The 22818-nt window shown below is 40.6% G+C and overlaps 1 protein-coding gene across 1 annotated transcript in view; it reads left to right on the forward strand.

Moving 5' to 3' along the window:
- ATAD2 (ATPase family AAA domain containing 2) overlaps nt 1-22818 on the forward strand; it is a 40298-nt gene that overhangs the window by 3408 nt on the left and 14072 nt on the right. The window contains exons 2-18 of the mRNA XM_054191085.1: nt 2245-2387; nt 2923-2972; nt 4375-4528; nt 5987-6083; nt 7044-7116; nt 9508-9618; nt 10093-10201; nt 11236-11352; nt 12259-12367; nt 13511-13626; nt 15388-15562; nt 16214-16302; nt 16648-16807; nt 18391-18481; nt 18912-19226; nt 20582-20708; nt 22167-22350. Of these exons, the coding sequence (XP_054047060.1) occupies nt 2245-2387; nt 2923-2972; nt 4375-4528; nt 5987-6083; nt 7044-7116; nt 9508-9618; nt 10093-10201; nt 11236-11352; nt 12259-12367; nt 13511-13626; nt 15388-15562; nt 16214-16302; nt 16648-16807; nt 18391-18481; nt 18912-19226; nt 20582-20708; nt 22167-22350 (2220 nt within the window). The remainder of the gene's footprint in view (nt 1-2244; nt 2388-2922; nt 2973-4374; nt 4529-5986; nt 6084-7043; nt 7117-9507; nt 9619-10092; nt 10202-11235; nt 11353-12258; nt 12368-13510; nt 13627-15387; nt 15563-16213; nt 16303-16647; nt 16808-18390; nt 18482-18911; nt 19227-20581; nt 20709-22166; nt 22351-22818) is intronic.

Below are 22818 nucleotides of genomic sequence, written 5' to 3' on the forward strand. Positions count from 1 at the left end.
GGCCCTGTGATGGCCTGATCCTTCTTCCCTCTCTGGCTGAGCAACACGAAAACCTGTTAGTGGGAAAACAGACACACAGAGATGCACGTATGTAATAGGGATGCCTGTGTCACTTGGTCTTGGGCACCCAGTCTGTCTGTAGCCACCTCTGGGTCTCCCCAGGGGCTGCCAGCCGCTGTGTAAGCCCCAGAGGTGCGCAGCCCCGCTCCAGTTGCTGGTATTTACACCCCATATGTCCACATGCACTATGTATACCCCTCTGTACCTGTCCTTAGACGCTCAGTCAAACCAGTAGCTGGCCCCGGCTGGCCTGGTCTCCCAGTTCCCTCATGCACAGGCACAGACGGGTCCCTGGCCCAGACCTGTGGCCTCTCCAGTAGCTGGTTCCCAAAACTCCAGCCCCAGCTACGCTGGCTTGGCCTCTGTTAGCGATGGCGCAGGCTGTGAGGAAGTGTGACCCCTTCTCCCCTCGCTGGCACTCGGACCTCTGTGCCCCAGGACACAGATAGAAGTGCCATTAAATGAATAAATGAGAAGGCGGGACAGACAGTGGTGATCGGCGTCCCACAATGAGTCCTCTTCTCGGCCGGGGTCCTCACTCGGTCTGTGAGGTGGCCCCGGGGTCCCTCACCCTGGAGCCGGGCCTGGGGCTGGCCGGTGGCCTCCTGAGGAGCGGTTGCGGGGGCTCCTCCACTGCTTTTCCTTCATGCGGATTAGCCTTTAATCACATAACCTGACATTATAGGTAGTTCCCAGACATGCCTATAGATTTTATAGGATGTCATATAAGCCGTAGGCATACCAGCTGCAGGAGTTTGAGTATATTTGCAGCTGAGAGCGAGAGAACATCATTATTTCTTGGTCTAGAGTTGTTTTTTTTTTCTAGTTGTCTCAGTGACAAATGCTGAAAGTAGTTAAAGTCTTTATATGCTCCTGTGTGTGAGTGTGCACAAAAACCTGCCTTCCTCAAATAAACCTTGGGCTCTGTCAAATTAAAAAGTTGAAAGGCTTTTTGTTACCATTTCTTAAACCTTTGAGAGGAAAAATGTTAAAGGTGACTCTGACAGATCAGGCTGCCTCTCATAAAGCTTTAGGTCTTGTTATATCCATCCTCACTGGATCCAAGAAACAGAAAATACCTTTAGGGGTTTGATCTTGGATGCCCCAGTTCAAAAGCCAGCTGTGGGAAGCATCTCGTGAGGCCTCGCTCCACCAGCCCGGAGAACTGCAGGAAGGGAGGTGCTCTTTAAAATGAATGACGAAGGAAAGGTGGTTGAAATCCTCCTCCTGCAAAAGGTCTGTCTTACCATGAGAAGCTGTCATGGGGGACAAAGAATGAGAAGAACGTTGGGGACGGCTGGTTCTAGGTGGACTAAAGAGAAGACATCCGACAGTTAGAGGATGGCCCATCTCTGAGGCTCAGGGCTGATCAGGTGGCCTGAGCTCTCACTGTGTGTTCATCTTTGTCCTCTTGTAGCAGCCTTCTTCACGCTTCCGTCATCGTCTCCATCAACTACTAATGGGAGTACCTCTTGGTAACATTAGTGTCAAGAAGTAAAAGAGTCTGGTCTCTTTTCTGCCCTTTTCAGTGTGAGATTTAGTTCGGCATATGTTTAAGGAAACTTTGGGCTGTAAACTGAACAAGCCCCCGCTCATGGTCATCAGACCTTTCCACACCTAGTAAAAGTGATAGCACTCGCCCTCCTTGCAGAAATGCTGATGTGAACAAGATTAACAGACATAAAAAAGGTATCTTGCGTTCACTTTGGTTTCCTGTGAGTAAATGCTGTCCTTCTGAAGGAAATCTTTTAACGTAGTCATAAATGGAACAGAGATAGGAGGAAAACTCTCCTGACTAGATTTTAATCCCAGGACACGCAAGGTCAAGCTTGGCTGCTCCTCTGAACCAATTTTGAAATAAAAGGTTTTGGGTGTTTTTTTTTCATGAAATTATAAGTTTATATGAGAGGCTTTGCTGCAGCAACTTTTTCAAAGGATATTAAGCTCAAGTTGTCCCCAAGAAGAGCATGGCAGAGGGGAGCTTTAGCTTTCAAAGCTGGTGGTATTTTTTTTCTGAGAGCTACTTTTTAGTGCAGCAGTGGTTCAAGGCTTACCAGCTCTTAGTTGCACCACTGTCAAGTCATGAGAGTTACAGAATAAACTTGCCTAAATGAGGCAGAATTTCCTTCTTAGCTCAACATACATGGTTCAGATAAATATGTTCTTATTTCTTTTTTTTCCTAGGAATTTTCCTCTGGCAAAATTGATTGTTTCAATGGACACTGTTTAAGATCAATGAGAAAAAACATGCCACCCTGTTCAGACTCTAGCTTTGACAAAAGCATGGAAATATTAAGTGAAAACATCAATCGAAGACACTTGACGAGGTATTGTATTTCTAGATGTCCAATCTCTGCTGAATTTATAGAATGGAAAGGAAAAGTGAAAGCATGCACAATGAGTCACATCATGATAAATCTACAGCTAAAAATCTGCGGGGGAATATGATTATGTTAATGTCAGTGACAGTATCTTAGAACTAGAATCACTCTTCTTAGTAAAAATCTTCTGCTTGTATAAAAAACACGTGTCTTTTCCCAACTCTTGTGAGATCTCTCTTCCACTTTGGTTACTGAGATATTATTTGCCTTATTGAGTCTTCAAGATTAGCAGGTTAGGAAACGTCTCCCCTTAAAAAAACTGTGTACATGGTCCATGGCAGACTGGATCTGAATCCCCCTTGTGGACCACAGGCTTTTCTTTGCATGATGTGGAGCACCAGCTTATAAACTTGGTGAAGTTCCCCAGTCTTGCAGGGGAACGATACGATGCAATACAGTATGATAGGATATGATACCTCTGTACGATAATTCTACTACAGTAACTCTTTTCTCCTTTCTTCTGTCCTCTTTCTTAATGTAGGCAGGTGGCAAAGCCAAAATCAGACCCAAAAAAAGAAGAATATAAAGAAGGTAAGTAGTGGTAATTCCTTAGGATTCCTTTTTAGCCTGGTTTCTGAGAAGGATTGCATTTGGTCACTCTGGCTGTTTAACTTGACCCCAAAAACTTGTGAACTCATCAGCCAAAATCAGCTGAAGTTGTGAGAATAGATACCTTAAAGATAGTGAATTTCCTATGAATTTTATGAAGAGATAGGTGCAAATAGGAGGACATGCTATTATTTCCTTGCAGGCTTGGGGAGAAGGCAGTGTGAATTCCAGCCTGCTCTTAGGCACTAGAGAATCTGTTCCTTGGGTCGGGTTTCTTTGTGATGTGGATTTTCTGGAGTCTGCAGGACACGACATAACAGAAAATTGTTCTTGCAAATAGGAGGGAATACTGCAATATGATAGATTATAATATCTGTGAGTTAAAAAGTAATTCAGTCATGAGACGCACAGACCCCCTGACGCGGGGAAGATATCGCTGAAGTTACGCGGTTTACCTTGGAACCGAATGGCCGTGCCAAGTATGCAGTCAGGCTTGGTACTGGGAATCCGCTTGCTGGAAGCTGGGAAAATCCATTGGGTCCAGGCAGCGTCCTGCCAGCCACGGTCTGAACATGGGGAGGGGCCTGAAATACACTTTGTGTGTAGTAATTCAGGTTTTAATTGTGCATTGTAAATTGTTACTTACTGGGCTCAAACTTAGTTTTATACTTAGTGATGATGATGAGATCAAAGCATAGCTGTGTTTGGATTGACACAGTGATGTATCTACTACTCTCTCACTGACCTCTCTTAACTGTTTTAATGATAGTGCAAGTAACGAACCCATGGCAAAGGATGCTGTGTGGTAAATAGTGGGCAGATCTTTTTTAAAATCAGGCAAGCGTTTGAGTTCTTTGGTATTTGGGAGTTTATCTTGAAGTATTTCTTATCTTCTAGAGCTTTTGTGTCATGATGCAGAAAACGAAAGTGATGCACGTTTAAACACTGTACTAAAAACATGCATCTTAGGAGACTTCCCACATAAACAATTTAAAAAAAAAAAACCTATTAGATACAATTTTACATGAATGGAATAAAAACACCTTAGAGAGAAACACTGGTTGTTTTCACTTTTCCAGGAAGAAGTAACTAGAATAAATTGCCTCCTGCACAAAACAAAAGTTGTGTGTTTGTTTTCACCAGATTAGCTTTCCAGTCTATTAAGAAGTTGCTATAAAAGTCTCATGCTTTTAAGCAGGTAGTTGAAACATAAGTAATATAAGTTGAATGCTGTGGTCATGACAATAACTTCTAAAATAATAACTTCTATTTAAAGAAAAAGATCAATCCACTGCAGATTTTTACATTTTACTACAGCGATGGTGAAACAAAAGGAATAACTTATTTTCTGTCTCAAAATATGTTATATATTAATGCGTTTTAGTCACCAGAACACTGAAGACCAGAGCTGATGCAAAAGCTGCAGAACAAGTCCATGAAGAAAATGGTGATTTGGCGGTCCGGCGAAGCTGCAGACTTCCACAAAGTCGTTACAGCGCTACAAATCAATCTGTTTTGTTTGACAAACTTATAACAAAGTAAGTGGGTTTTTTTTTTTTCATCATGTCGCAAAGCTACTGAAATAAGCCTTATTAGCAAGCCTTTGTGCTATTGGCATAATATCGGCATAAATTCTCCTTCTTTTGACAACAGAGAAAGGTGGTATTATTCCTGGTAGCAAGGGCTAAATGTCTTCAGTGGTTCGGCTGAGACTTCCCTATGTGCCCTTACGTATGTGATACCTCCTTGTGATAACTGCTGGGCTGCAGCTGCCCGCAACAGTAGGGTTCCACCGGGGTCGCACGGCTTGGAATTTGCGGAGTGTTGTTACCAGCCTCTAACATTCTTTTGCCATCGATCAGGCAACAACATCCTCCCGCACACACTCTCAGACCTGGCATATATATCAACGATATAGCCTCTTCCTCTGCCTGCACCAGTATGTCCTGTAATTATTGTTGATATATTGATTTAAGTAAGGTGTGGGCCTTTGTACTTTGCAGCCAAGCTGTTAAACCTGAGTTTTTTGGAAGTAAGTGCTTGTGGCTGTTTCCAGGTCTGAGAGCGTGTGCGGGGGGATGTGTTTGGAAGGTGCCTCATGTGTAATGAATTTGGGCACAGCCGATATTTAAATTGGCCACTGGTGTTCTCGCTTTGGGATTGCCAGCTGCAGAGAGATCTACATACTAGAGCACCTTTTATGTATGGGCTAGGTGGGTTTAAGTATGGTCTGGTAGACCAAAAGGATCGCTTTATGTTGTGACTTTCAGTAGCTTTAACTTGCTCTCTCAATCAATTTTCTTAGCATCAGAAGTGCCTTCATTTTTAAATAACTTTTCTTCCATGCTTATGAATATTTTTGCAATGCTCAGTTGAGTGAAGATAGTGAGGAAAGTTGGATTCAGCCAGAGGGAAGTAGTCCTCGTGTTTCTGTCTGTGGTTTAATTCTCTTTGTGAAGCCCAAATTGACATTGTTTTCTGCAAGGTTTGCGAAGTGTAACAGCGGTGGGATGTTTTTTCCAGCATACATAGTCATGGAAAACCAACACAAAAATTACGGTTAAGAGAGGAATAAGCAACCTGTTGTCTGAGGAAGGCTGTGAAATAAAAATAACTTAATGCAAGCATGCGCAGCAACTTAAGTACTATTAAAAACTGCCATAATTTCTTTCTGTTATCTTACTATGATCTTCAGAATTCTTTTTTTCCTACTAAAACAGATAATTTTTTTTTTTTTTACTGTGTGCAGCGGGAGGGGGAAATAAACCGGAAAACAGTGTATGTTTGCAAATTCTCAAATGCTTGTCCTTAAATCTCTATAAAAAAAGCAAACGCTTGACCTAATTTTTAAGTAGTGTTTAAAAACTTGGCTAAGTGTCAATGACTCTTGCTTTGTGCATACTGTGTTAAAATGTTATACTGATTATGTGTACTGTTTTACATGGGGTTCTTTTACATGCCCATCTTTGCTCTTACATGTCAAATTTTTATCTTAGTACTGCAGAAGCAGTCTTGCAAAAAATGGATGACATGGAGAAGATGCGTAGACGGCGAATGATGGATGACCTTGGGGTGTTCCATGACGCAGAAGAAGTAGATACTAATTTCTTTTACTGGTTTTGTATTAGTGGTGTATTTCACAAAGGGAAATTATTTAGTTGTAATTTTAATATAGCTGAAATAACTTCTTCCAAAGAATAGTGTAGTCCAAAATAACATTTGGTTTTGCTCTCTAATTGTAATGTAACATCTTACTGTTATGGTCATGCTACAGATGCCCTCTGAGGGTGGAGCAAATGCCTTCTTTGGAAGACAGGAAATAGCAGTGATATGCTGAAATACATGTCGTCTTCTACGCTTTCTGAATTGACTTATAATTTTTTGAATGGACACTGTTTACAAACAGTTTTCAGGGCTTGGATTTTCACTTCAAGTCTTACTAAAAACTAAATTCATTGATGTTTGCTCTTGTACCAGCCTTCCCTGTGAGCTTAGGTAGTCTTCCATCCCTAGAGGAATTTATGTTAAAATTATATACAGTAATCATATTTCCTCTGTCTTAATTTTGCTCAAATTAAGTTCTTCTGCTGTCCTTTTGAATGACAGGCACTTCATTTTTTAAACATCTTCATAGTTTTTTGTTTAGATCTGAATTCCATTTTTTTTTTTGAATAAAACTAGAATTGTCCATAGTACTTTTATATCATCTTACCATCTCTCAAATGCCCATATGATTATTTTTTTTGTCTGATAGGAATGGCTTTTTCCTGGGTTCTGCCACACTCTTGGATTATTAACTTGTACTTAATTGATACCTTCAGTTTTGTATCTGGATAAGTATTTAACTATTGTGTGTGCTAAATCCTTTCTTAGAGCAGAAATTCTTGTTACTAATCCTAGGTGCCAGAATGATGTTCCTATTCTATCCTGTACCTGAATTTACTCTTTCGTGTATATGGAGTGCCTTGATAATGTTACTATATAGGCACCAAATATGCCCATGTCAGGTTTTCTGCATGTGTGACTGATCGTCCTTGTTTCTTTTATAATTAGGAAAACCTCGATATGTACTCCCGAGGAAAGAAAGAAGTCCAAAGAGCTGATGAAGAAATAGCTGATAATCAAGGTGGCAGTTCTGTTTTAAATTTTCTTTACTATGCTCTGCCCAAAAGCCTCGTCTTAAACAATTGAGATGAGCTGAACTACTGGGTATTTTTCATCTATTTAAAAAAAAAATATCTGTATTGCTATTGACATTACAAGCCACAGTCATGGACTCTAGGGCTGTACTGTAGTGAGCTCAGAACAGGTATTCAGAGAAAAAAAACAACCTGGTGCTTTTCCAAAATGCTTACAAGATAAAAGGCAACAGATGGCCGTGGACAGGTGGGAATACAAAGAAATGGATGGGATTACTCAGAATGAGAGAGTGATCTCGCTACAGCAGGAGCATGACAGTTTTCACGGTTGTGAGCAGTGCAGTGAGAACAGTAAGGCAGTAAGGTAGGCTGCCAGATGTGTGGAGAAAGCTCCTCCCGAGCCTGAAGATCAGCAGGGGAGAAGATGGTGGTGTTCATTTTTGTGTTTAGCAGGTATCACTGGAAACTGCTGTCCGGGCCTCTAATTAGGAGCTGTCATCCCGGTACTCAGTGGGAAATAACATGAGGAATAAGGTTAAATTGTAAAAGGCCTTATTAACTTTATGTTTGAAGTGAGGAGGAAAAACTTTGAAGTTTTAAGGAGAAGGATAGTTGTGATGAAGGTGGTTGGTCCGACGGTCCTTGCAGGAGCTTTCTGGATGGAACACAATGGGGCAAGACCGTACTTAAGGACAGAGAAGGATGTGGTGGTAGCTGAGCTGGTCAGTGTTAGGTTTTTGTCTTTGACCTCCCCTGCACCCACAAAGGAGCTCAGAGAGATGGTGGCAGGAGGGGGAGCCCAAATAACACCCTGCTGGGCTACTCCCAGGGCCATCAGCCCATCAAAGCCCTGTCTGCACAAGCCCGGAGGAGCACGGGAGTGTACAATGGCAGGCAGGGACCCAAATCAAGGACTCAAATCACAGAGAGCCACCTTGTCTGTGCCCCTCCCAGGGCTGTCCCAGCAGAGCCATCAGCCCCAGTGTCCAGGTGTGAAATCCATCTGGAAGAGTCATCGGGGGTGGCCTCCAGATCACCTTTCCGACTAAGGGGTTCCTGCCTAGGGGTGAGAACATACTGTGGGATGCTGGGGAAAAGCAGTTCACGCAGGACTTACAGGATCTTTAAGGCAGGGACCAAAAGCAGGACAAGGGAGGGGTTTAGGTGGTTTTGGGAGGAACGAGAGTGGGAAAATAGAAGGTGCATAGGGGTAAAAAAAAAGGGTGAAAATGGCCACATGTAAATAGTTTGCTTGACTATGCCCTGCGCCTGATCACCTCTCTGACCATCAGAACTTGAGTAAGAGATCATTTATGCCATACCCAGTGAGGGCAGTATCTTGCAAATGTTACACAGACTGTGTAAGACTTGACCACTGGCAATGGAGACCTACAGTGGGGTTCAAGCTAGATGTCCAGGTGTTAACGAGCATTGGGGTGACCTTTTTCCTCATCCCGAACAAGCCAGAGAACAGTCTGTGGCCTGTTGATGAGTGGAGCAAGGGGAAGGACTAGAGGAGCAGAAAAGCAGAGAAATTCATGGCTTTGTGACGGGAGTGTTGGAGTACCAAGGACTGGGGATGCCAAAATCATTTCTCAGTTTTCCATGTGCCCTCTATGTAACTTGTGTAACTTGTCTTGCATCCAGAAAGCAGTGTGACCTTTTGGGGGGAATTAAAAAAACAGTAGCCCTTTCCAAAGAATAAAATTTACTTAATTTTAGTGAGCAGGTAGGTGAACAGAGCACGTACGTCACCTGGTGTCCAGCTATTAATGTGAGAGGGCATTATTAAGAACCTGCTAATTATACTCTGTTTTTTGCATTCCTACCATCTCTTATGAAGAAACTTCAGGTTACTTCCCAGAAGCTAGTGGCATAAACTGAATGCATTTGACGTTATTTTCTGACTGGGGAAGTTCAAACCTGTGACTTGCCCGTCATTGCTCACGTAATCTGTGGCAGAGCTAGGACTTCGAGCTAGATTACCATGCTTAGTCTGACAACTATAGAGTATTCAAAACATTTCCTTGGAACGCTTTGTCAAAATAACAAGAAATGACTTTCTGAAATAGTGGTTTTCATAGGAGCTGCATCTTAGCTAAGCAAGGTGACGGAATTGTCGTTAGTAAGACCAATGAGAAGTCACCCAGCAATTTCAGCGAGGACAGAACAAAATCTATATGGATGCTCCTCTTGTGTTCTGTCATTTCTGGATAAATTGCATAAATTGGTCTTAAGGTTTTGCAGGTTTTCAGATCTATTGTGTCATTATCATGAAGGTAATAGTAAAACCTATAGGCATCTGTGTAGTGCATTTTGGATTTAATATAATTTGCAACAGTACTTAAACATTTTAATGTTATGTCAATGTACGGTAGTTTCATCAGAAGAAAGCGAAGAGAAAGAAGATGATGATGGTGAAGACACTCGAAAGCGTTACGACTTCCGACAGAGGAAAACTGTTGAACGCTATCAGGCTCCGTTGGAAAGTAGGTTATATGCAGAGTTTCTCTTAAGAGCTAATTTCTTGCATATAAGTGAGATACTTTTTAAAAATGAAATGTATACACACACCCAACTTGTATTTAAATTTCTTACCTTCATTCTGCAAGTAAATTTTATTAAATGCATGTATCCTGTGCATGTATTTCTTTGCCATTTGACATACTTATTGTGGTTTTTCAGTAAAAAAAAATGACCTATGTATCCTTGAAAGAACAGTAGTTAAACAGACTTGATAATCTTACTCTTGTGGTTTTCAGTTCTTAAAAAGCAGGTGTGTGTTTTTTCCGCTTCTACTGTGCACTGATTTTAAACCCTGTCGCCCTGCCCCCCTCCATTCACTTGAAAATTCCCCTGAAATTACAGCTGGGCGAAACACATCACATTTTCTGCCTCCTTCACTATCCTGCTTTCTCTTAAACTTGTATGTAACATTATTCTAAATTCTTTGCTTTCAACAGAACCAAAACAACGTAAGATCTATTTTTCGGGCCAGCCCTCACCTGTTAGACAGAGGTACCCATTTAGAAGTGCTCAGTCGCAAGGCTCTTGCTGCAAAAGACCTAACAGGTTGGTGTACGGTTAGTCAGAGTTCTTGTTTATCAATAGTGCTGTCAGTCACGTTACCGAATAATGCTTTCAAGGGGGTTTGGATTGGTGGTAATTACAGATTAATAGTGTGATTACTGCTGTCGTAGTCTAAGGGTATAAAGAAAACAAATACTGGAGGGGGGGGGAACACTATACTTAGCCATTAGATTATTTTTTTTTTAAATGCAGTTTAAAATGCACTTATATAATTAGCCATTAGATTTTTTTTAAATGCAGTTATTTGTGGTCACTGATAAGGTGATTACGGAGGTTGTGGCTGAGATTGTGTAACTGAAATTCTTTTGTTCTGGAACTGAAGCCAGAATCTCCCTGTGAAAATCTTAGACTATTTGATCTTGAAGGATACCAATTATTTTCTTAAAACTGAAGATAATTTAGTTAGAGGGAGGAGAGCCTTATGGAAATTTTAATTTTATTTTTTTTTAATCACTCGAATACTGATTCTGGTTTATCTCTGGAATCAGTTAATGTATCTGTATGAAACTATAAACAGGAAAAATGCTACATGAAATTATAAATTTTAATTGCAACAGGGGTTTTAGATCCTGTAAGCAGTTAGGGCTTGGAGAATGCCATCTCTTGCTAGATACGAGCAATTTGTGTAGCATCCTTGAAAGCAGACAGTTATGGAAGGAAGGGGTTTTGAAGTCTAATTTTTAAATAAGTTAAAAAGGTTTATGCTAAACAGAGTGGATACGTAATGCTAAGTGAAACTCAATTTGTGTGTGTAAGGGAGAGATTGGACAAAATGAGGAATTTGTTTTTGAAATTCCTTTGCAAAACAGTTAAACACTTTACCTTCCTAAGAAAAATAAAATTTTGCTGTCACAAGGTAAATCATGTAATGTACCTTGAAATCACATTCATAAGGAGTACAATGATTTGAAAACTTAATAGATCTCAAAGTAAATTCTGACATAGAATTCACTTAAATGCTGATATTACTTAGCGTGTACTCTAATTTTTTTACTTGTTTGTTTAAATGTTTGCAGACGGAGACATGCAGTCCACAACAGTGATTCCACATCCTCTTCCTCATCGTCCTCATCTGATGACGAAGAGCATTTTGAGAGGCGTAGGAAGCACAGCCGTAACAGAGATTTGACAAGGTGAATGAAATTGGAGAACAGGGGAGAGAGAACGCTACTTGGGAAGAGTTTGAATCTGCCTAACAGAGGAGCGTTACCCTCTTCATCTTGTACAGTTTTTAAATTGTGGCAAGATTTAATCGTATCTCTTGATACTGACGACTGTAACTAGACTCTAAAATTGGATTTTTAAAATTGCCTTTTAATAAGCAATTTGATTTCTAGGCAGAAATGGGGGGAGGAATACTTTTATGTTGTTTTTAATGTAAAATTCCACTGCTCCTGTGCTTTACAGCAGTTTATTCAGAAAGAAAACCTCCATAACAGAGAATGTTATAAATCGAGGAAATGATGGAGGTTTTGTTACTTAACAAATGCTCTAGAAAAACGATTTTAATAACACTCTAACAAATATGTTTTCGGCCCACGTGTGTCTTCAGGCACACACATCCCAAAGTCCTTGGGAAGGACCAGCTGTGGTGGGCAGCCTTTATAATGTTAATCCACACTGAAATTAGTGTCCCTTTGGGCTGTAACTTTTTGAATGTCGAAGCAAAAAATCTTTGAAAGATGTCAGTGTGTTTTGGGGGGGTTCTTCCATCACACAAATCAAGGTCAGTTCACGGTCTCCACATATGGAATAACTTGTTCAAAGCTTGCATTCCTATACATGCTGTGCTGACTGGCACGGATATTGATAAGCACTATGAGTTGTTAAAATAATTAGCTCTGTTTTCTGACCATCTTCCTTTATTTACTTATGGACATTAAATGTAAAACAATTTGAACAAATATTTAACTGTTTAGAAAGTTTATACTCATTTATAAGGTCTTCTGCATTCACTTGCCATCATTATAAAAGCAAAAATCTTCTAGCTGCATCTTAAGTTAGAAAGCACCTTTCTCTTTCTCCTTAATTCAAATCAGGTGTCTCCCACTAAACTTTCGGAAAGATGAGTTAAAGGGAATTCACAAGGATCGGATGAAAATTGGAGCAAGTCTGGCTGATGTTGATCCAATGCAAATAGACTGTTCAGTAAGTATCCCCTGGATGAGGGGACAGAGTGCACCCTCAGCAAGTTTGCCGATGACACAAAGCTGGGGGGGTGGCTGACACACCGGAAGGCTGTGCCACCATACAGAGAGACCTGGACAGGCTGGAGATCTGGGCAAAGAGGAACCTTATGAAATTCAACAAGGGCAAGTGTAGGGTGCTGCACCTGGGGAGGAATAACCCCCTGCACCAGTACAGGTTGGGGGCTGACCTGCTGGAGAGCAGCTCAGCTGAAAGAGACCTGGGAGTCCTGGTGGACAACAGGATGACCATGAGCCAGCAATGTGCCCTTGTGGCCAAGGTGGCCAATGGCATCCTGGGGTGCATCAAGAAGAGTGGGGCCAGCAGGTGGAGGGAGGTCATCCTCCCCCTCTACTCTGCCCTGGTGAGGCCGCACCTGGAGTACTGTGTCCAGTTCTGGGCTCCCCGCGTCAAGAAGGACAGGGAACTGCTGGAGAGGGTGCAGCAGAGAGCTACCAAGATGATTAGGGGACTGGAACATCTCTCTTATGAAGAAAGGCTGAGGGATTTGGGTCTCTTCAGTCTGGAAAAAAGATGGCTGAGGGGGGATCTTATCAACACTTATAAATACTTAAAGGGTGGGTGTCAGGAGGATGGGGCCAGGCTCTTTTCAGTGGTGCCCAGTGACAGGACAAGAGGTAACGGGCACAGACTTGAGCATAGGAAGTTCCACCTGAACATGAGGAGGAACTTCTTTCCTTTGAGGGTGGCAGAGCACTGGAACAGGCTGCCCAGAGAGGTGGTGGAGTCTCCAACTCTGGAGACATTCAAAACCCGCCTGGATGCATTCCTGTGCAACCTGCTCTATGTGACCCTGCTCTGGCAGGGGGTTGGACTAGATGATCTCCAGAGGTCCCTTCCAACCCTATGATTCTATGATTCTAAGTATTTTTAGTTCATTGTGTCCATGAGATGTTTCCAGTGTTTATGGAAGCTTTCAATAATGTGCTGTCTACAGCTACCTTGGTTTACACTTTCCTCTCAAGCAATTTGAAAATTGCCCAGAACTTTTTCTTTATGCTGACATACAATTTCTGATGGAACTTTATGAAGGCTGCAGCTTCCTTTAATATTTAAAATGTGTTCTGTTGAATTTCCCTTTAGGTACGGTTTGATGGTGTGGGTGGTCTTTCTGACCACATTTCAGCTTTAAAAGAGATGGTTGTTTTTCCATTGCTTTACCCAGAAGTCTTTGAGAGATTCAAAATTCAACCTCCAAGGTAACAGACATTGTTTAAAACTATAAATTCTAATTCACCTGTTTTCAGGAGAACCTTCAACTGAGGTATCAATACGTTTCCATGCTTCAACGTTTTCAGCAGTGTTGATGGGGTTTTTTAGCAATAGTGAAAAGCAGTTTCTTAAAAATTGATAGAATCCAGAATATACGTAGGTTCAAAGATTTACCATGTGGTGAGAATATATCTTAAAAGCGTCTTGCCTTTAAAAGGTGGGGTTGGGATGTTTGTATTTTGAGTTCTATGTACAAGTCAACTTGATTAGTTTATAAGCAGAAAGGAATCATCTACTTGTAGTGAACCGTAATTTGTTGCTTGAAAGTCCAGTTGTTTCCCCCACAGACTTTTTTTTTTTTTTTCCCCCAAGTGCTCAAGTATCAATTTCACAATTGCCAGGACTTGTGATTAGAATCGTGCAGAGTTTGATGTGCTTGGGCTAAAATAAGAATCTGTCCACTTCTTACACAGCTAAATTAGTTCTGTGTTATGAAATGAAATTATTAGAGATTTAATTGTTAGCTTTATACGTACTTGGTCAGCAAAACTTGCTCATGGTATATTGAAATGTGACTTCAAATTCTTTGCTTTCAGTAACTTTAAAAGTATTACTGTCCTGGTTTCAGTTGAGATAGATAGACTTGGGTTCTTTGCCTAGTAGCTGCTGTGTTTTGGATTTAGTATGAGACCAATGTTGATAACGCATAATGTTTTAGTTATTGCTAAGTAATGTTTGCCGTAAGTCAAGGACTCTTTCGGCTTCCCATAGAAGTTGAGAGGGAGCGTGACAGGACGTCATGCTCGGTATATAAATGGGGGTTGGCCGTGGGGCAGGGATCCGCAATCGCTGCTCGGGACGGGCTGGGCAATCGATCATCGGGTGGTGAAAGCAATTTGTGGTGCATCACTTTATTTAGTATATTCTTTTACCATTATTATTATTTTTCTCTTCTGTTACTGTTCTATTAAACTGTCTTTATCTCAGCCCACAAGGTTTTTTTTCCTCCTTTTTCTCCCTCTTCTCCCTACCCTACAGGGGTTGAGGGGGGGCAGTGAGTGAATGGCTGTGTGGTCCTAGTTGCCGGCTGGGGTTAAACTATGCCAATTACAAATAATGAAAAGAAAAATTCTTGGTGTTTTGCTTCTTTATTCGTTGCAATTCTTTTTGAAACATCAGCATATTGGCTCTCTCTGTTGATATTTGTCTGGAATATCCAAGCTTTAGACTTCCTCCTCATTTATCATCATGAATGGGTGGTCTGGGAGACCAAATCCAGTAACTTCAAGCTTTTTAAAGGAGAATGAAATGCTTTACTATCAAATCTTTCCTTTTCTGAAAACAATATGCAGGGTATCATTGAAGAATGAACTAGTGATTCATAAGTAAGCGCAGTCTCAGATTCTGGGCTGAAGTTTGTTCTTGTTGGGCTCCAGTGGGCTGTAACCACCCCTGTTAGTTTGTCAGCAGTTCTGGAAGCGTCCTTCTGGGACACTACGATATTTTCTCAAGGTTTTGTACATCTGCGTTATCCTCTTTATTATTTCGTTTACTGCCTTGTTGAATTGTGTAAGTACACAAAAGTTCCATCTGTTTGACTTTTCTCACACTTCAGCTGTTACTGCTACCTTATACATGATGTGTTTTGCTTAGGAGAGAAGACTTTTGTCTTTTAGGGATGGGGCTTGTAATGATACTTTTTTCTTATGTGTTTTTTTTGTTTTTTTTTTTTTTTTTTGAAATTGCAGAGGCTGTCTATTCTATGGTCCTCCAGGGACTGGAAAGACACTGGTTGCTCGTGCACTTGCTAATGAATGTAGCCAAGGTGACAGGAGAGTAGCCTTTTTTATGAGAAAAGGTGCCGACTGCCTGAGTAAATGGGTCGGGGAATCTGAACGACAGCTTCGTTTATTATTTGATCAGGTAAGGTTGAAATGTGCTGGGTGTTCTGTCTGAGCCGTAACAGTAATTTTCTGTGGTCAGTATTTTTAAGGTGAACTCGCACTTTTTTGTGTTTTGTCTGTTCCTTCTACTGAAATGGCATTGTCAGTGTTTCCTTTTTCAGTGGGCTTTTTACGGGCTTGAAATCTTGAGATCTATTGGAAAGAGTAATAAAACAAACGAGACACCCTTGTGAAGCAACACCCCCCGCCCTACCTCAAAAAAACCCCAAAAACTAGCCACAAAAGAGGTTGCAGGAGGCAAGAGATGGGGGCTTTAGATCAGAGGGAAACAGATGCAGGCAGAAAGCGTGGTCATTTAAATTCATAACGGAAGATTGCTTCCAGAACCTGTAATTGAATTAAGTCCCAACTCTGTTCTTGGTGGTTGCCAAATAGCTGTAAAAACTACTGGTGTGATTTGTTTTCTGTCACCCAGTCTCAGTGGGTTGACGTAGGTTGCTGTCTTCTATTATTCGAGCCGCTTACTCCATTAGCTCAATTAGTGGAGATCCCTGATGCTAGTCTGAAAAATCTGGTTCCAGTGACTTTCCAAAAATAACAGTTTTCATGCATTTTCTCTTTAAAATAGAGCTGGTTTACTTACCTCAATATTCCTGTGTTTTCATTCTAGGCCTACCAGATGCGACCTTCAATTATTTTCTTTGATGAGATAGATGGTCTCGCTCCTGTGCGGTCCAGTAAACAAGACCAAATTCATAGGTAGTACATTTTTTTGTATCTACATAGAAGCTGCTTGATCTTTGTGAAAAGAAGACTGCAAGCTATTTAACTTTGGGACACATTCATTTATCCTGAAAACTAGTAATTCAATGCTACTAAATTTCAGATGATTTTTAGACAATAATTGGAAACAATTCCCTAAGCTTGATATCACCACAAGGCCTGTGTTACCTTATCCACTTTTTATGTCTTAAAATGAGTCTTTCACTAAACAGCGTCTCATCAATTAAAAGCTTGCCTTTTTTGAGTGATCACTGGAGAAGGTCATGTAGAATGTAACAAAATTTACTAAACCAGTGAATGAAAACAATATTTTTCTGTTAGCTCTATTGTATCAACGCTTCTGGCACTTATGGATGGCTTAGACAGCAGAGGAGAGATTGTGGTAATTGGAGCCACCAACAGACTGGATTCCATAGATCCCGCTTTACGAAGACCCGGACGCTTTGATCGAGAGTTCCTCTTCAGCTTGCCAAATAAAGAGGTCAGAATTTAAACTCAACCTTAATGCCATCTTTGTAACAAAACCACCTAACAATGTAGTATCATGGAGCAGTTAAGCTCGAAACCAGTATTGTACAACTCGGACAAAAGAGGGGTACCTGGAGAGACTGTTGTACTGTGGAGGGCAGATCTAGTATTGAATATATATAATTAAGATGATTTCAAAAAATAGTTGGTTCTATAATTTCTTTTGGTTTCACTGTGACCAGCCAAGAAAATGGGATGCTGCTAGTCACTGAGATGTTTAAGAAAGAATGAACGTATGAATTAGCTATAAGTTACTCCCATCTCATCTTGAAAATGAAAGAAATAGTGTGCACACGGGAATTCCTTTCTGCTAACAAAAACTTTTATCAAGGCTGATGCTGGAGTGAATTAAATTTTTTTTTTTTTATTCCCAACACAGTTCATGTTTGCTTATTTATTTAATCCACTCAGGCACTTTCACCCTGAAGTGCTCTTGCTCTCGGTTCTTGGTTTATGGATAGGAGACGAACCTGTGTTGGATTGTTCCCAGGCTGGGTATCCTGGGAGATACCTAGAAGTATTCTGGGATCTGACGTTCTTACTGGTACTTCTTAACAGGGAGCTGGACAGAGATGTGAAGTACACTGTGCAAGTGCAGGGCTTGGGAAGCTTCTAGTTCAATGGCTGTAGCTGAGCAATGAAAAAATAGGTATATAGCACTAAAAAATATTGGGGGTAGGAGGGGACGAAGACACTGTGCAAAACTGGAACCCTGTTTTCGTGGGTTTTCTCTGGCTATCACTGATATTTCTTTTTGGTTTATTAGCACTTTTAGGAAAAAGCATAAAACGCTTATGGATTGAAGGCTACTAAAAGCGCACTAGACGGTGTATTCAACACAAACATTTGTCTCCAGTTTTCACCTGTTTCAGGAAGAGGAGAGGAGGTGCCACAAAACAGATATAATACATGATTCCCTACTGTGGAAGAATTCTAGAAATCTGCCATAATAATCTCTGTGTACTAGGAAATACTTAAATGAAAGTGTTGCTAAGATCACAGCTGAAGATGGGCAACATTTGACATTTTCTGTATCAGTGACAGTAGTTTGAATTACAATTATTGTTCTTCTTTGTAGTAATTGTAGCAATTTGAAACATAGTGCTAGGACTGTTTTCCTTGAATGAACTAGCAGAGAAGCAAATTTGATGAACTAGTGACAATGTCACGATGAAATTTTGTTAAATTTGAGATAATTTTCTTCGATGAAAAAATCTAGGTTTGCAGATGAGTTTTTTAATACAATTGTTTCCATGGGATCATTAGAGGAAACTTACTTTTTATGGAAGCTCTAAATGCCTTTTATTCCACAGGAGGCCCCTAGAAAGAGATTAACGCAACAAATCGAGAATTATTAAATTTCCTGCTTGAAGAAGCAGAGACCATATTAACTGAACTTTAAAATACTTAAAAGTTTAGCAGATAAGAAAAGTATTTGTATTAATGTGAGGGGTTGGGGGGTTTTGTGTTGTTTTGGGGTGGTTTTTTTTAAGAGAAAACTTAGGATGGACTAAAATGCAACCATTTTGTTTCCAGGCTAGAAAAGAGATTTTCATGATTCACACGCGAGACTGGACCCCTAAGCCATTGGATATGTTTCTTGAAGAGCTAGCTGAAAAATGTGTTGGTAAGTTTTAAAACACAGTGAGTTACTGCCTGTGACTGAGTCCTAAGGAATCTGAGCCTGTACCAGGCAGTATCCAAGCTCTTCTGCCCTGCTGCAGAGCAAGGCCGTGAGGCAGCTGGCACGCCTTGGGAGGAAACAAAGTCAGATGCTTCTTTTAATTTTCTTTTTGTCTCTCAGAATATTGAATGGGTTTGGGGCATCTTCATCAGGATCAAAGTTTTGATCAGGAGGCTGCTTCATAAGCACAGGATATCGGGCTGTGAGCCACGTAACAAAACTTCTTTGCAGTGCAGCAACTCTTTAAATTCTCTATTAACCTTTTAATTTATGGCTGCATACAAAGTCTTCCAGTGTTGTACTTTGGAAACCTTGGCCTTGACTGCTGTGTTGCCTGACTGACGTAACGTTTGATTCTTGTTTTGTTTATTAGGATACTGTGGTGCTGATATTAAATCCTTATGTGCTGAAGCTGCCCTCTGTGCTTTGCGCCGCCGCTATCCTCAGATATACAAAAGTAGCGAGAAACTGCAGTTAGATATCACTTCTATTAAAATAACAGCAAAGGATTTTGTCACGGCTATGCAGAAGACTGTTCCAGCTTCACAGAGGGCTGTGGCTTCACCTGGGCGAGCGCTATCATCTATTTCAAAACCCCTGCTTGAAAACACACTGGCAAGAATTTTAGAAGCCTTGCAGAGAGTATTTCCCCATGCAGAGCTTGCACTAAAGAAGGACCAGCAGCAAGGTATAACAATAACATTCACTTCTTTAAAATTCTGCCAAAGCAAAAATTTCTGATATGTGTAATCAACATACACAAACCTCTCAGCCGTAGTGACAGTAGAATGTTATAATATGCATGTGCACGCCTTTTATTTCAGGAATATCATGCATCATTTTTATTCTGGATTCTAAACTGAAATGGTGGATGGGAACTGTGAATGACTCACAATATGCAGTAGAGAACTGTGTTCTCTATGCGAGCACCCTGTTTCTGAGAGTAGCTAACATAGTTATCATTTGTAGAGATGGATCTAAGGCTTAATGTGTGAGGCACCTCTTTCAAAATAAATGTTTCAATTGGGAGGGAAGGGCATTTTTACAGGAATGCTTCTACTTCCTGCCTGAAGAATGTCAGGACCACAATACACAAGGATAAGCAGTTTAAGCTAAATACTGTTTTATCTGTCATGATTTTGAACCATAGTCTCCGAATTTAAATGTTTGTGGATCACACTGTACACTTGCATTGTGCGATCAAAATGTTTTAGTAGTTTGTACTTTGGGGCTTGGCTTGCATAGCATACGCGAGCTCATGCCCCGAACTCCATCAGTCCTGATCAGGTTTAGTCTGTCAGTTGACAAAAGCAAATAAATTGATAAACTCACTCCACTCTTGATTGATGGAGATCCATGACTAGTTATTATGCTAATCCCTTGAGAATATCCTACCAGTATTAGTCTCAGCAGAGCTGGGAGATATATTTGCATTGGTAAAATAGAGGCAGAAATCCACCAACAAAATAAAAGTAGAGAGACCAGGGGATTGGTAATTGCATCCTCTCTCTGTTGTCCGCCTTCCATTATCTTCTCCTTCGGTGATCTCTGAGAGCCTTATTTAGAAGATGTGTTGGTCTGTATATTCTGACTCACTGGTCCTAGACAAATGGAAGTCTGTGGCCATCACATTCACTTAATTCTGTCACTTCCCGTGTGGCCATCACATTCACTTAATTCTATCACTTCCTGTGGGGGAACCTGCTCCAGAAGGAAGTGGCCTTGTTGGGTTTTTCAGGTGTCTAGGAACTACAAAAGTTGCTCCTAATCATCTTTATCCTAAGGAAAAAAACCCTCCAAGTTTTCTCCAACAGAATGCTATACCTTATGCAAATCATGCGACTTAGGACAGCTTTGTAGAGACTTGTGCAATCTCCCGAGGTCTGTGGTAGGATGAACTCTTCAAAAAATAGCATTCAGCATGTGCCCTCAAATGAGGAAATAAAAGATAAGGGGTTTCCAGCATGAATTTAGAAGCTGTATTAATGCGAGAGCGAGATACGGACTATTCCAGAAAGTTAACAAACCTCTCTTGTCTTTCAGACAGTTTAAATCATGTTTTAAGAAATTATGCTATTGATAGTGATGAAGAATCACCATCAATCTTTGAAGATAAGCCAACGCATAAAATTCCCGGTAGACAAAAGGAAAAATTCCTTAATTTTAGCAGGTAAATGTTTGTCCCCTTTCTGTTAACGTTTTTAAGATGGCTGGGTCTGTAAACAGTTTTGGTATGAGGGGTGGTAGATGAAGGAGTAAAGTGTGTGTGTGGGGTGATCAATATTTGCAAGAAGTAAGCGTGAAGATCCAGCTGAGTAGAATTATAGAATTGTTAAGGTTGGAAGGGACCTTAAAGATCATCGAGTTCCAACCCCCTTGCCATGGGGGTTGGAGTACTAATGTTCTAATGGAGTACACTGCCATGACCCATCAAACTGAACTGCCCAGCCCTCTTTTCCCCAGTCAAAGTGGTAAACAGACTATTGGAACATGTTGATTTAATCCATGGTATTTCTTGAAAGACTCAAGACTGAAGAAATGTGCTGTCTGTCCTTCCAGCTAAAAAAAAGCCCCTATGGATTTGTGTAGCCATCTTTTGCCCTTCTACCTTCCAAGATTGTTAAATCAGTAGCAAATTATGTAGCAGAAACAAAATTGTGAAACGGTGTATTAAAACACTGAGGAAAAACTTAAACCATATCTGCGTTTTGTACCTTTAGCCTGCTAAGTTTATGTTAACCTTTTGACATTTTAATGTGGAAGTCATATAAGCCAGCAGTTGGAAAAATAGATTGTTGTCGCCCCTGTTGTGTCAGTTATTTTTCTCAATTTCTATTGCTGTGCTGTCCAGAAAATCTTCTGACTTGCTGAGCTTTGACTTCAGACAGTAAAGGTACAACAGTATTCTGGTGGAAAAAACAAATGCTCTTCACAAATGTGTTTCGTGTTAGTAAAGCAAGATTACTAGGAAGTTAATACCCAATTCAAAGTGAAACAATTTGAATGACTGAATAAAATAAACATAAATCTTCTACGCATTGTGTACTGCTGTAATTTAACCAGTGAGGTTGTGTACTTCTTCAGATAACAGCTAATATGTGTCAGTGCCCACGTTAATTTTTTTTCTAGAAATGTAGCTCTGCCCCTTCCTTCCTTCCCACCATCTCCAGTAACTGGCCAAATTTCAGCTAAACTTGACAGATGTAAAGATCTCACAATTACTTAAACTCAAGACCTACTGAGAACTGGTGTGTCCGGGCAGTGAGGAGATGCAGAGTGGTGTCTGTGCTGAGAGGGTTGTTATTCTCCCCCATATCAGGTTACTGACCAGTTGGTGTGTGTGTATTTAGCTGGACAGTCCCGCTGTGTGATTTAAGAGCTGTTACTTAACCCAGCCAAATGAACAGCAGACATGCTGGGGATTGGCAGGATTTCTTGGGGGAAGTATGGTACAAGTTTGCAAGAAAATGGGCTTTGATAGTCTTCCTGATCACAGACCAGCTTATTATTTGCTGGAATATGGAAAGTAATTACAAAAAATAAAAAAAAAGTCTATAGAAAAAAAACTTACGCATGTGTGCCTATTCATCACTTAATTTTAAAACTTGTTTTCTTCTTATTGTTCTAGAAATGCTTATTACCAGCCAGCATCTTGCAGGCCACGGTTCTTACTAGTTGGAGAGCCAGGATATGGGCAAGCTTCTCATTTGGCACCTGCGGTAATACATGCCCTGGAAAAGTTTCCAGTTTATACACTAGACCTATCCGTTTTGTTTGTTAGCATCACATCACCAGAAGAAACATGTGCACAGGTATCTTTTTTTTTTTTCTCTTTAACCTCATAGAATTCATGCACTGTATTTAAACTAGTTAATGAAGGTGGCCTGGTTTGAATGTGCTGTTATGTTTACTTCTGTCTGAAAATCCACTTTTCTTCTAGATTGAATGATACCGAATAAGCATATTGTACATGGCCATATTTTCCATTCCAAATTAAACAGTGAGGATGTTGCTAGCAGCTCGGGAAGCTGGGAGGTGATGCTAATAAAGCCCTTTTTATAGCAAGAAATCCTGCCAGTCTTGATGGGATCCAGAAAGTTGTTTTGATTGCTGTTTAAGACTCTGCTCCCAGTAGATGGCTCTGCATCAGCCTGACTGCACGTCATGCGCTTTTTGTGGCCTCCTTTTTTATTAAATTTGTAAAGCAATCAAGGTTTTGGTGAAAGTGTTTCTTTTTTTTTTTTTTTTACATATACATATGCAGCTTCTACTGCTGCAGT

Source organism: Rissa tridactyla, chromosome 2 (assembly GCF_028500815.1).
Source record: "Rissa tridactyla isolate bRisTri1 chromosome 2, bRisTri1.patW.cur.20221130, whole genome shotgun sequence".
Lineage (NCBI taxonomy): Eukaryota > Metazoa > Chordata > Aves > Charadriiformes > Laridae > Rissa > Rissa tridactyla.